Raw genomic sequence first — 14,417 nt, 5'->3', positions numbered from 1 at the left:
GGAAACCCATGACTGATTTGTTTTACAGGATCATAAGCTATGAGTGCTGTCCAGGATACTCCAGGGTGCAGGGTCAGAAGGGCTGCCCTGTTGGTAAGATATTCTCAATACATATTTATACTTTCATAGAATTTAATGGGCTGATCTAATTTAATCATTAAATTGAAGTATATACTGGGTTAGATACAGAGCAACGCTGGCAGGCAAAACTATAGACTACAATATGTCCAGTATATTTCTATTAGTGGAGCACAATCTAAAAATGTATTAGGAACCTGAGGGGTAATGTTTTCACGCAAAGGGTGGTGGGTGTATGGAACGACCTGCCAGAGGAGGCAGTAGAGGCTGGTTTGAGAAACAACGTTTGAGAAACATTTAGACAGGTACATGGATAGGACAGGTTTAGAGGGATATAGGCCAAATGCAGGCAGGTGGGACCAGTGGAGATGGGACATGTTGGTCGGTATTGGCAAGTGGGGCAGAAGGGCCTGTTTCCACAATCTATGACTTTATCTATTTAGTTCTCCCTACAATTTCACCAGTAGGGAATCCAGAAATGGCACATGATCTTAAAATTGGAGCTTGGTCCAAAGTTGATTTAAGTTTAGATGTTGGGTCTAACTCACACTCATTCACTTCTCCAGAAGTCCCAGGATCTTTGGGACATCTGAAACAGCAAATTCCATCACCTCCGAAACCTCTTGCCCAGTAAGGTCCTTCTTATTACCTCTTCATGTTGATCAAGCACGATCAATCATGGGGCGGCACAATGGTGCAGCGGTGAAGTTGCTGCAGCGCCAAAGACCCAGGTTCGATCCTGACTGCGGCTGCTGTCTGTATGGAGTTTTACGTTCTCCCCGCGACTGAGTGGGTTTTCTCCGAGATCTTTGGTTTACACCCACACTCCAAAGATGTACAAGTCCATGGTTTCATTGGCGTGGTATAAAATTGTTCCTATTGTGTGTAGGATAGTGTTAGTCACTGGTCTGTGCGAACTCGGTGGGTTGAAAGGCCTGTTTCTGAGCTATATCTCTGAACTAAACTAAACTAAATCTAGGTTCCAATTGTAGGCATTATAATTGTACCAATTGCAATTATACCAATAATTGTATAATAATAAGAATTATAATAAGAATTATTATTATTGATCCCAATGATTATTGGTCAGTTATAACCAATACTAGGTACCAATGGATTTCTATAATAGGTACCAATGGATTTCTAGTGAGTTTCATTGATTGATATTACTTGTCGTGCTGAGTTTCCAAAAAGTTCTGCTTTTATTCCCAACGTTGTCAGAATTGGAAAATCGGTATATCTTTACTCTGTAAAGGAATTCCATACGTCCAAGATTCTTTGCTCTGAGGTTGAAAAACATTTATATGCAGGATGATTTCTGACCTAATTGTCATTGCAGATATTGTAGCTCCTCTGCCAACATGGGGGGCCATTGAGTCATTGTCCATTGCTCATGGAGCTATACAACATGGAAACACATCGTTTGGCCCACCATGTCCGCCATATTGATCTAGTTGGCATTCTGGGCTGGTCCCATTTAACCATATTAGTCTATATTTATTCAGGCAACGTTTCATGTTGTTTCACGTTGCAGTTATTGCAAATAAACATAGAAACATGGAAAATAGGTGCAGGAGTAGGCCATTTGGCCCTCCGAGCTAGCACCGCCTTTCAATATGATCTTGGCTGACCATCCAAAATCAGTGGCTCGTTCCTGCTTTCTCCCCATGTCCATAGGATCTGTTGGCTCTCAGAGCTATATCTAACTCTCTCTTGAATTCATCTATCAACATGTTCTGACGTTGTGTGTCCTTCTTCACCTTTACAGCATTACCAATTACCAATATTTACAACACGCTGGGAAATGTTGGTTCCAGTTCCACTCAGCTGTACTCTGACCGTGCCAAGCTTAAAGCAGAGATTGAGGGACCTGGCAGTTTCACAATCTTCGCTCCCAGTAATGAAGCCTGGGCTGCGCTGCCTGAGGTAAGTATTCATGGCACCTTCCCACTTTACTTTAAAGGGAGCGATAGCAAGACACAGCCTTTCACACCCTCAGAAGATGCCAAAGCATTTCACTGCCTATGGGGACACTTCTGTAGAGTCATGAAGTTATGCAGCATGGAAACAGGCCCTTTGACCCAACTTGCCCACATTGCCCAACATGGCCCATCTACACTAGTCCCACCTACCTGCATTGGCAAATGGTTGGTGTGAACTTCCTGGTTGTCAACTATTTCCACTCCCCGCTCCATTCCTACACTAACCTTTCTGTCCTGGGCCTCCTCCATCGTCAGAGTGAGGCCAAACGCAAATTGGAGAAACAGCACCTCATATTTCACTTGGGCAACTTACAACCCAGCGATATCAACATTAAATTCTCTAATTTTAAATAACTTCCACTTACACTCCTCTCCTGTCCGCCCTCCCTTCTTGACCCTTCTGACAAGTCATTGAACTAGTTCCATAGCTCTCAACATTGTATCCCTCCTGAGATCCCACCTTCCCCAGCCACCAATGGACCTACCAGGGCACCTGCCACCGACCCAGCCTGAGGTCATTTGTGGCGGGCCTTGATAGGTTATGGTCTTTTCTTGCCTCCAGCTCTTCACCACCTCCCCCTCTCGCACACCCTCCCCCACACCCCACTTTCAGTCTGAAGAAGGGTCCTGATTATTCCTGATGTCGGGGAAGTCCAGAACTAGGGGTCACAGTTTAAGGATAAGAGGGAAGTCCTTTAGGGCCCTGTACAACTGCAGTAGGGCTCCTATACTTAAATCCTCTCGCTGTGAATACAAACCTGCATGTCTTTGGAGTGTGGGAGGAAACCGGAGCACCCGGGGAAAACCCACGCGGTCACAGAGAGAACATGCAAACTATATTTAAGAGAGAGTTAGGTGTGGCCCTTGTAGCTAAATGGATCAGGGGGTATGGAGAGAAGGCAGGGATAGGATACTGAGTTGGATGATCAGTCATGATCATATCGAATGGCGGTGCAGGCTCGAAGGGCCGAATGGCCTACCCCTGCACCTATTTTCTATGTTTCTATGAATCCTCCAGAGAATTTTTTCTCCAGGGACTCTGCCCGACTCGTTGAGTTACTCCAGCACTTTGTGTCTATCAATGGAACCTGTGTTGTTTATAGGCCTCTTAACATAAATGTCAAGATCTTACTGTGTAAGCAAAAGCCCAATAGGTTTCGGGTATCCGAAGCGCTATAAAGTACATACTGTATTGAGTTAATTTTATGATCCCACGTAAAGCATAGCTTTCCAGCAGGGTTCAGAGATATAATGCTGTCTCAGAATGCCAATTTGGCATCGGCAAACCTCACACGTCAAAATCTAGACAGTTCTTAAATATCAGCTAAAACAGAGAGCATTTCCTGGCTACTTTCAGGGCCAAGGGTCAGTAGACAACGATCATAAAGGGGAACAATGATTCTTGTTTGCAATTTAAGCAGGAATATGAAACCGAATGAAATACTGTAGGTGCTATTTCATTTTCCTTAAATTGGGATCAGAAATATATATTTTTGATTTGTATGCCGTAGCTACATGCCAGAGACACTTGAGAAAGAAGAAGACCTAAACTTTAAACTTTAGACTTTAGAGATACAGCGTGGAAACAGGCCCTTCGACACATCGAGTCCGTGCCGACCAGCAATCACCCCGCACACTAGCTCTATCCTACACAGTAGAAACAATTATATGTTTTTTTACCTAAGCCAATTAACATAGAAACATAGAAAATAGGTGCAGGAGTAGGCCAATCGGCCCTTCGAGCCAGCATTCAATCTGATCTTGGCTGTTCATCCTAAATCACTACCCCGTTCTTGCTTTCGCCCCATATCCCCTGATTTCTTTAGACCTAAGAGCTAAATCTAACACTCTCTTGAAAATATCCAGTGAATTGGCCTCCACTGCCTTCTGTGGCAGAGAATTCCACAGATTTACAACTCTCTGGGTGAAAACGTTTTTTTCTCATTTCAATCCCACATAACCTACCCCTTATTCTTAAACAGTGACTCCCAACATGGGCAACATTTTTCCTGTATCTACACTATCCAATCCCTTAAGAATGTTATATGCTTCTGCAAGATCCCCTCTCATTCTTCTAAATTCCAGTGAACACAAGCCCAGTCGACCCATTCTTTCATCGTATGTCAGTCCAGCCATTCTGGGAACTAACCTGGTGAACCTGCGCTGCACTCCATCAATAGCAAGAACGTCCTTCCTCAAATTAGAAGACCAAAACTGCACACAACTGACTCCACATGTGGTCTCGCCAGGGTCCTGTACAACTGCAGTAGGGTTCCTATACTTAAATCCTCTCGCTGCGAATACAAACCTGCACGTCTTTGGAGTGTGGGAGGAAACCGGAGCACCCGGGGAAAACCCACGCGGGTCACAGAGAGAACATGCAAACTCCGTCCAGACACCACCCTTAGTCAGGATCAAACTCGGGTCTCTGGTGCTGTAAGGCAGCAGCTCTACCGCTGCACTGTTAGTAGAATATTTTGTGACTGAAGAATATTTATAATTTGATCTATTTGTCTTTTTTTAATCTCAATTATAGGAAACTATTGATGCCCTCGTGAGCAACGTTAACATTGAATTGCTCAACGCCCTTCACTACCACATGGTGGACAGGCGCATTCTCACGGAGGAGCTGGGGCATGGCACATCACTGAGGTCAATGTACCAGGATTTAAACATATATATACACCACTATCCTAATGGCGTAAGAACGATTTATCCTTTGTACCTATTCTGCAAACGCATTATATTGGAGTGTTGCCTGCATTTCCACTCACCCCATTACAGGAGAGATGCAGAGGCTTGGGAAATGGTGCAGAGGAGGTTTACCAGAATACTGTTTGGATTACAGTTTGAGTTTAGTTTATTGTCACGTGTACCGAAGTACCGTGTTAACTTTAGGTTTTTTTTCGTTTAGTTTAGTTTATTGTCACAGGTGCAATAAAAGCTTTTGTTGCGCGCTAACCAGTCAGCAGAAAGGTTAAACATGATTACAATCGAGCCATCCACTGTACTGACACATGATAAAGAGAATAGCGTGAATAACGCTTAGTGCTAGATAAAGTCCAGGAAAGTCTTATCCAAGATAGTTTCGTGTCTTAAAGTAGATAGTAGCTCAAGACTGCTCTATAGGTTGCTCTCTAGATTTTAGCAACGGGAAAAGGTCTGAAGAAGGGTCTCTACCTGAAACTATGAGAATGCAGGGTGACTTGGACAGGTTGGGGGAGTGGGCAGATGCATGGCAGATGAAGTTTAATGTGGATAAATGTGCGGTTATCCACTTTGGTATCAAAAACAGGAAGGCAGATTACTATCTAAATGCCGTCGTTGGGAAAAGGGGAAGTAAAATGGGATCTGGGGGTCCTTGTTTATCAGTCCATGAAAGTAAGCATGCAGGTACAGCAGGCAGTGAAGAAAACGAATGGCACGTTGACCTTTATAACAAGAGGAGTCGAGTATAATAATAATAATAATAATAATTAAATTATTTATGGGCGCCTTTCAAGAGTCTCAAGGACACCTTACAAAAATTTAGCAAGTAGAGGAAAAACATGTAAGCGGAATGAAATAAATAGTAGAGACATGACTAGTACACAAATTAAAGACAGAATTCAATTCAAAACACAATATGAGGCAATTCAAGCACAGATGAAAAGGGAGGGGGACGTGGGGGCTAAGGATAGGCAGAGGTGAAGAGATGGGTCTTGAGGCGGGACTGGAAGATGGTGAGGGACACGGAATTGCGGATCAGTTGGGGGAGGGAGTTCCAGAGCCTGGGAGCTGCCCTGGAGAAGGCTCTGTCCCCAAAACTGCGGAGGTTGGACTTGTGGATGGAGAGGTGACCGGCTGATGTGGATCTGAGGGACTGTGAGGGTTGGTAGGGAGAGAGGAGGTCAGTGAGATATGGGGGGGACCAGATGGTGGAGGGCTTTGTAGGTGAGGACCAGGATTTTGTAGGTGATCCGGTGGGAGATGGGAAGCCAGTGAAGTTGTTTGAGGACTGGAGTGATGTGATGCCAGGATTTGGTGTGGGTGATGAGTCGGGCGGCTGCGTTCTGGACCAGTTGGAGTCGGTTGATGTAGGTGGAGCTGATGCCAAGGAGAAGTGAGTTGCAATAGTCCAGTCGGGAGGAGATGAAGGCATGGATGAGTCTTTCAGCAGCGGGAGGTGTGAGAGAGGGTCTGATTTTGGCAATGCATATGAGTATAGGAGCAAAGAGGTCCTTCTGCAGTTGCACAGGGCATTAGTGAGACCACACCTGGAGTAATGTGTGCAGTTTTGGTCCCCTAATTTGAGGAAGGACTTTCTTGCTATTGAGGGAGTGCAGCATAGGTTTACAAGGTTAATTCCCGGGATGGCGGGACTGTCATATGCTGAGAGAATGGAGCGGCTGGGATTTTACACTGTGGAGTTTAGAAGGTGAGAGGGCATCTTATTGAAACATACAAGATTGTTAAGGATGTGGACACGCTAGAGGCAGGAAACATGTTCCAGATGTTGGCGGAATCCAGAACCAGGGGCCACAGTTTAAGAATAAGTGGCAAGCCATTTAGAACGGAGACGAGGAAACACTTTTTTCCCACAGAGAGTTGTGAGTCTGTGGAATTCTCTGCCTCAGAGGGTGGTGGAGGCCGGTTCTCTGGATACTTTAAAGAGAGAGCTATATAGTGCTCTTAAAGATAGCGGAGTCAGGGGATATGGGGAGAAGGCAGGGTACTCATTGGCGATGATCAGCCATGATCACAGTGAATGGCGGTGTTGGCTCGAAGGGCTGAATGGCCTCCTCCTGCACCTATTGTCTATTGTCTATTGTCTATTGAAATGTCGCCTATTCCTTCTCTCCATAGATGCTGCCTCATCCGCTGAGTTTCTCCAGCATTTTATGTCTACCTTTGAATAGACTTGAAGTATCTTTTCTGGAATGTTGGTTAGGTGGTTGAGGGGAGACTTGATATAATATATAAAAATTCTGAGAGGCATAGAAAGGGTAGACAGTCAGAATCTTTTTCCGAGGGTAGAAATGTTCAACAATAGAGCAGTCCTGACCACCCATCTCCCGCATTGGACCTTCTAACTATCTTTAATCAGACTTTATTGGACTTTATCTTCCACTAAATGTTATACCCTTTGTCCTGTATCTGTGCATTTTGGACGGCTTGATTGCAGTCATGTACAGTCTTTTTTTCTGACTGGATGGCATGCAACTAAAAAGCTTTTCACTGTACCTCAGTACACTTGACAACAATAAACTAAACTACATTAAACTAGAGGGCACAGCCAAAAGGTAAGAGGGGGAAAGTTGAATGGAGATGGGCGAGGAACTCTGTTTTCCACAGAGAGTGGTGGGGGCCTGGAATGCATTACTAGGGGTGGTGCTAGAGGCAGATATGAAGGTGGTGTGTAAGAGGCTTTTAGTGAGGGCTGAGGCTTAATAAAACACTGGTCAGACCGCATTTGGAGTATTGTGAGCCGTTTTGGGCCCCATATCTGAGGAAGAATGTGCTGGCGCTGGAGAGGGTCCAGAGGAGGTTTACAAGATACAAGATACAAGATACAAGATACAATTTATTTGTCATTTGGACCCCTTGAGGTCCAAACAAAATGACGTTTCTGCAGCCATAGATTACAAACAAATAGACCCAAGACACAACATAATTTACATAAACATCCATCACATCGCTGTGATGGAAGGCCAAAAAAACTTATCTCTCCACTGCACTCCCTCCCCCCGATGTCAGAGTCAAAGTCAAAGCCCCCGGCTGGCGATGGCGATTGTCCCGCAGCCATTAAAGCCACGCCGGGTGATGCAAGGTCGCACACCGGGTTCTTGATGTTATAGCCCCCGACATGCGCTCGCAGAGTCCCGCGGCCATTCCAAGCCGCGCGGGGCTGTGCTGTAAGGCCCCGCTCCAGGAGCTCTTCAACCCCGCAACTCGGGCGGGAGAAGTCGCTGTTGCGGGAGCCCTGAAAAGCGGTCTCCCTCCAGGGACCCGCGGGCTCCCGGTGCCGCCGTCCACCAGACCCGCAGTTGCAGCCTCCGAATCTCCGAAGGTCGGGCCGCAGCAGCAGCAGTGCTCCACCACCGAGAGTGATCCCATTAGTGAGTGGGTTAACATATGATGAGCATTTGGCTGCACTAGGCCGCTACTCGCTGGAGTTTAGAAGGTTGAGAGGGGACCTCATTGAAATTTACCGAATAGTGAAAGGCCTGACAGAGTGGATGTGGAGAGGATATTTGTTAATGAATGCGATTAATGAATGAGTCATGATTGAATGCCAGATTTGACCCGATGGGCCGAATGGTCAAATTCTGCTCCTATCACTTTTGAACATATGAATAGAGTGCTATGGATCATATACAGACATGAGATCAGTTGAACTAAGCATCATGTTTGGCACAGACATTGTAGGCCAAAGGGCCTGTTCCTGTGCTCCACTGTTCTATGTTCTATTATCTTGCATCATCTTGTTGGTCTTTCTCTGTATCCATTCATCTTTGGTGTTTTAAGGACCTGATCAAACATTGTTTATGTCCAATACAGATTGTTACTGCCAACTGTGCACGAATAATGAAGGCGGACCAACTGGCTACTAATGGAGTTGTGCATGTCATTGACCGAGTCCTCATGGCAGTTGCAAACTCGATACAGGACACGCTGGAAATTGATGATAACTTTCAGCAGCTTCGAGTACGTACAGAAGGAATGAGACTTCTATTAAAGTAGCAGATTAAGGATGAGCAAGTGACTGTGCTAAATGCTTATCTGCTTCTGTTCTCATTTTCATCATCTTGTCCACTTTGTTTGGAGACTAGTTTAGAGATGCAGCATGCAAACAGACCCATGCTAGTTCGATGTTCGAAACTGACAACTGCCGATGCTGGTTTGTTCAAGATTCCAGCATCTGCAATTCCTTATGTCTTCTTAATGTGAGGATTCTATATTTGCAACCCGTCATCTTGGAGTTTAGTTTCCCAGCCATTGTCTTATGCTGTTTGATGCAGCAGCTGTTTGCTCTTCTTGTAGCTATCTCAAACCATGCACAAACCATGATCCGCATCTCATGATTCGCATCCCAATGACTATATTGTTTTTTACTGTGTTTTTGTCCAAGTCTCTGAGTTTGATTTGGCAGCTCGCAGTGTGGGCCATAGAACTGGATTTTATCTAACTGGATGTCAGTTTTATGTCTGCACCCTTACAGTGCACCAGATAATGGTAAAAAAGAATTGGTAAACTATATAGTCAGTATTAGATTAAAATAATTGTAATTGGCTATAAACTGGCACAGACCACAGAAGAATAATGATTGAAACAATGATAGCGGTGGCATGTTGGTGCAGAGGTAGAGTTAATGCCTGACAGCACCCGAGACCCCAGTTCGATCCTGACTACGGGTGCTGTCTGTACTCCCCATGACCTGCGTGGGTTTTCCCTGGGTGCCCCGGTTTCCTCCCACACTCCAAAGACATGCAGGTTTGTAGGCAAATTTGTGTCGGTAAAATTATAAATTGTCCCCAGCGTGTAGGATTGTGCTCATGTATGGGGATCGTTGGTCGGCACGGGCTCGGTGGACTTAACGACCTGTTTCCACGCTATATCTCTAAATTAAACTAATCTGAACTCACTTTGGGACTTGCATCTTATCCTCTACTTTGTTAACTTAATTTGAATTTCCAATTACTTGTATATTTGAATTTTTGCTCGTTATAAACTAATTTGCCTCAGTTCTATAGTCAATAAGAGCCAGCAATCTGTAGTTTCACAATTTACTTTGAAATTTGCTTTGCAAGTAAATGACAGGTGAATGACTTTAATGTTATGATGTTGATGTTTTAATTTTGTCCTTCCTGCTGTAAACAAATTTGGATAATATAGCAATTATGCAGTAATGTTGTAATGAGCAGTGAAACGTTTCATTCCCCATTTACCATTATCCAAAGAAATGGTTGAAACCATTGATTCAAAACTTACCATTGGGGGGTTTCAAGATGGCCGCCCATGGGTTAAAGACAAATTGGCATCATGTTTGGATATTCAAAATGTTTTTTTTTTTGTTTTCAACAAATGATTACGTTATTTTTCAAGGTTAATTTGATAAGCTTATTTTGATGATGGGAAGGGTTAAATGCTGCAACCAAATATTGGAAGGGAAATCTATAGGAAGGGGCGGCACGGTGGTGCAGCAGTAGAGTTGCTGCCTCACAGCGCCAGAGACCCGGGTTCAATCCTGACTATGGGTACTGTCTGCACGGAGTTTGGACTTTCTCCCTGTGACCACGTGGGTTTTCTCCGGGTACTCCGGTTTCCTCCCACACTACAAAGACATACTATTGGCAAGAGTTGTAAATAGTCCCTAGCGTGTGTAGGATAGTGCTAGTGTACCGTGTGATCGCTGGCCGGTGCTAGCACGGTGGGCCGAAGGGCCTTTCTCCGCACCTTATCTCTGAAGTAACGTGTAAAGTAAAGATCTGGGATTCTTTTGACAATTCCCCGGTGACCAAGAGCCACATTAATCAGCTTAATGAAAGCAGCGCTTTAGGGGAAATATTTTAAGAAATTAATAAAATGGAATTCTGAGGATGATCATTGTGCTCTATGTTGTGATATCTGACTTGGCTTTCTCCTGGGCTCTTCTGTGTTGTGTTCTCTAGGCTGCAGTAGCTGCTGCAGGTCTTGAGGATATGCTTCGCAGTAAAGGAGAATACACGCTCTTTGCTCCCACCGACAAAGCCTTCAGCAAAATACCACCTGCTGCTCTGAACAGGATCCTAGGAGACCCAGAGGCTTTGAAATGTAAGCCTACATTTTACCAAGTCATCGTGTTATGAGAAGTATAATCTAATGCATCTTCGTCTATGCTAATATGACATTTGCAGTGATTTTGCATGCTATTCATTTCAGCAGATTTAGTTTAGTTTAGTTCAGAGATACAGCATGGAAACAGGCCCTTCGGCCCACCGAGACCGCACCGACCAGCGATCGCCGCCCACTAATGCTATCCTACACACACTCGGGCCAATTTATATTTATACCAAGCCAATTGACCTACAAACCTGTACGTCTTTGGAGTGTGGGAGGAAACCGAAGATCTCGGAGAAAACCCATGCAGGTCACGGGGAGAATGTATAAAATCCGTACAAACAACACCCATAGTTAAGGATCGAAACCAGGTCTCTGGCGCTGTAGGTAGCAACTCTACTGCTGTGCCACCGTTCCACCCTTGTACAGACCTACAAAAGGCTCATGCCATCTTTCTTCAGTGTATTTCCCTTCTTACCCAATGTATTTTTCTAGCTCCATCTCAAATGTGACTATATGTCAAACACCTGAGTCTTATTTATGGTGCTGAGTTGCACATGCCTACAACACTGTTCAGGGTCACACCATTCATTGTATATTTTCTTTCCATTTGACCTCCCAAAGAGCAATACTTCATACTTGCTCGGTTTAAACTCCATCTGCCATTTCTCCGCCCATTTTAAGAAACAGTTAGACAGGTACATGGATAGAACAGGTTTAGAGGGATATGGACCACATGCAGGCAGGTGGAACTAGTGTAGATGAGACACGTTGGCCGGTGAGAGCAAGTTGGGTCGGAGGGCCTGTTTCCACGCTATATGTCTATGACTATGACTATATTTCAGTATCTGATCTATATCTCACTGTAAACTTTGAAAACCTTCCTCACAGTCTGCAATCCCAGTAATATTGGTGTAATCTGCAAATTTACTAACCAAACCACCTACATTTACATCCAAGTCATTTATACATATCACAAACAGCAGCGGTCCCAGCACAGATCCCTGTGGAACTCCACTGGTTACAGGCCTCCAGCCTGTATATTGACGTTCCACCACATCCCTCTGTCCTCCATCAGTAAGCCAGTTCTGACTCCACACAACTAAGTCACTGTTAATCCCATGCATCTTAATTGATTTTCGTGCCTGCATTCTAGATACCTGTTCTTCAACACATTCTGATATTTTCCAAAGAATACCTAATCTTTATTCTCTTCCAAATATAATGGAGCCATTTTCCTAGATTTTGTAACGGTTCCCCTCTATATTTGTCAGATTATTTGTTCAGTTTAGTTTAGAGGTACCTTGTGCAAACAGGCCCTTCGGCCCATAGAGGTTAGGCTGACCAACACTCCCCTGTACACCAGTTCTACCCTACGCACTAAGGACAATTTACAGAGGCCAATTAACCTACAATCCTGCACGTCTTTGGAATGTGGGAGGAAACCCTGGCAGGTCACAGGAAGAATGTACATACTCTGTGCAGACAAGGACCTATAGTTAGGATCGAACACAGGTCTCTGGCGCTGCAAGGCAGCAACTCTGCCCCTTCATAACTGGACCACCCCACGTATTCATTTAAATCTCTTCTCAACAAAGATACACATTCTAAATAGACTCGCCAAACATAGATTAAAGAAGTGCCATTTAATTTAGTGAAAGAGTGAATATTCCGTAACTCTCTTCTATCCACAGCTCTGCTGAATTACCACATTTTGAGAAATATCCAATGTGCAGAAGCCATCATCTCGGGCACACCCATGGTGACCTTGGAGGGCATGTCTCTGGAAGTGGGCTGCAGTGGTGACTCTCTTACGCTCAACAGCAAGAGCATCATCATTGACAAGGACATACTCACGACAAACGGGGTTATTCATATGATCGACGAGCTTTTGATCCCCGATTCCGGTAAGCAGAAGTGCAAACTTATTATTGCTGCATCTGATTCATTTTGCATATTAATGATCTAATTTAGTTTAGTTTAGTTTCGAGATACAGCGTGGAAACAGACCCTTCGGCCCACTGAGTCTGCGCCGATCCCCCTGTACGATAGTTCCATCCTACACACGAGGGACAATGTATGGAAGCCAAATAACCCACAAACATGCACGTTTCTGGAGTGTGGGATGAAACCAGAACATCCGGAGAAAACCCATGCGGTCATCGGGAGAACGTAAAGCTCTGTACAGACAGCGCCCGTAGTCGGGATCGAACTCGGGACCCTGGTGCTGTAAGGCAGCAACTCTACTGCTGTGCCACCGTGCCGCCTTCATGTAACAGCTAGAATAGATATCCTTTAAATAATACGATTGTAAAATTTTAATACTCTGAATATATTTTCAGTAACCCTTCATTTTGGTTTATTTTGCTGTACAGATACATCTGGTGATCAGGTAACGTTAGGTGATCATTGTTAATTTTTTGCACCTATGATAATGCCTGAGTACTTTGTCATGGTACAACGTGATCCTTCCATCTGTCGTTCCCCAAATAACCAAGCAGGCTCTCTAGAAAGAAGAAAAAAAAACAAGAGAAGAAAATGCCATAGACAGACACGAAAAACTCAGCGGGTCAGACAGCATCTCTAGAGAAAAGGTATAGGTGGCATTTCGGGCCGGAACCCTTCTTCAGAGAAAATGCCATGGCAATTAGGGTGGCACGGTGGCGCAGCGGTAGAGTTGCTGCCTTACAACGCTTGCAGTGCCATAGACCCAGGTTCGATCCAGACCATGGGAGCTGTCTGTATAGAGTTTGTATGTTCACCCCCTGACCGCGTGGGTTAGCTCCAAGATCTTCGGTTCCCTCCCACACTTCAAATACGTACAGGTATGTTGGTTAATTGGCTTGGTGTAAGTGTAAAGTGTAGGGTAGTGTTAATGTGCGGGGAGCTCTGATCGGCGCGGACTCGGTGGGCCGATGGGCCTGTTTCCGCGCCTGTATCTTTGAACCAAACTAAACTAAACTGATTTAGGGAAAACATAAACTCTAGTTTACTTCCATACCTACCTCTATGGAGATCAAGCATGTTTTAGCAAGTCAAGTTGACTCATCGTAGCAAGGATTCACCTGTTTGAGCACGTTTAAGGGTCATGTTGATGCTTTGGCACCGACCGTGCAAGAGCTGGCTGCTCTTGAAAAGGAGGCGCAGTCATCTTTCTTACAGTTTGGCTTTCTTCCCAACCAATTGTTCAAGCGCTTTTGATTGCAACATGCGCCTTAATTTAGTTCAACAAAGAAACTGACAAGTTACTAAAGAACCCCTGGGATTGAGAGCACCTTGTTCTCTCTCCTGTTCTGAGGAGCAGAAGATGATTCCTCATGAATTATTTTAGTGGGATTTCCCTTGCAGACTACATTTCACAGACTCGAAGGAGGCAAAGGCAAGATGGTTGAGGAGCAGGCTGCACCTCACAAATTTAGTGTGCATGTGCACATAAACAAGCATACCTTTTCACCCCCTCCGTTTGGAAAAAAAATGAGTTTAGCTTATTAATTTAGTTTAGTGAACCAGGCCCTTTGGCCCACCGAGTCCGTGCCGATCAATGACAACGGTACACTT

The 14,417-nt window shown here is 44.7% G+C and overlaps 1 protein-coding gene across 1 annotated transcript in view; it reads left to right on the top strand.

The window, feature by feature from the left end:
* tgfbi (transforming growth factor, beta-induced) overlaps positions 1–14,417 on the top strand; it is a 69,878-nt gene that overhangs the window by 35,838 nt on the left and 19,623 nt on the right. Inside the window, exons 3-8 of the mRNA XM_055643202.1 lie at positions 29–93; positions 1,847–2,004; positions 4,597–4,761; positions 8,601–8,747; positions 10,712–10,853; positions 12,554–12,766. Coding sequence (XP_055499177.1) covers positions 29–93; positions 1,847–2,004; positions 4,597–4,761; positions 8,601–8,747; positions 10,712–10,853; positions 12,554–12,766 — 890 coding nt within the window. The remainder of the gene's footprint in view (positions 1–28; positions 94–1,846; positions 2,005–4,596; positions 4,762–8,600; positions 8,748–10,711; positions 10,854–12,553; positions 12,767–14,417) is intronic.

This window comes from Leucoraja erinacea, chromosome 11, assembly GCF_028641065.1.
Source record: "Leucoraja erinacea ecotype New England chromosome 11, Leri_hhj_1, whole genome shotgun sequence".
Lineage (NCBI taxonomy): Eukaryota > Metazoa > Chordata > Chondrichthyes > Rajiformes > Rajidae > Leucoraja > Leucoraja erinaceus.
The sequence above is the reverse complement of the archived record's forward strand: the minus strand, read 5'-3'. Positions and strand labels throughout refer to the sequence as shown.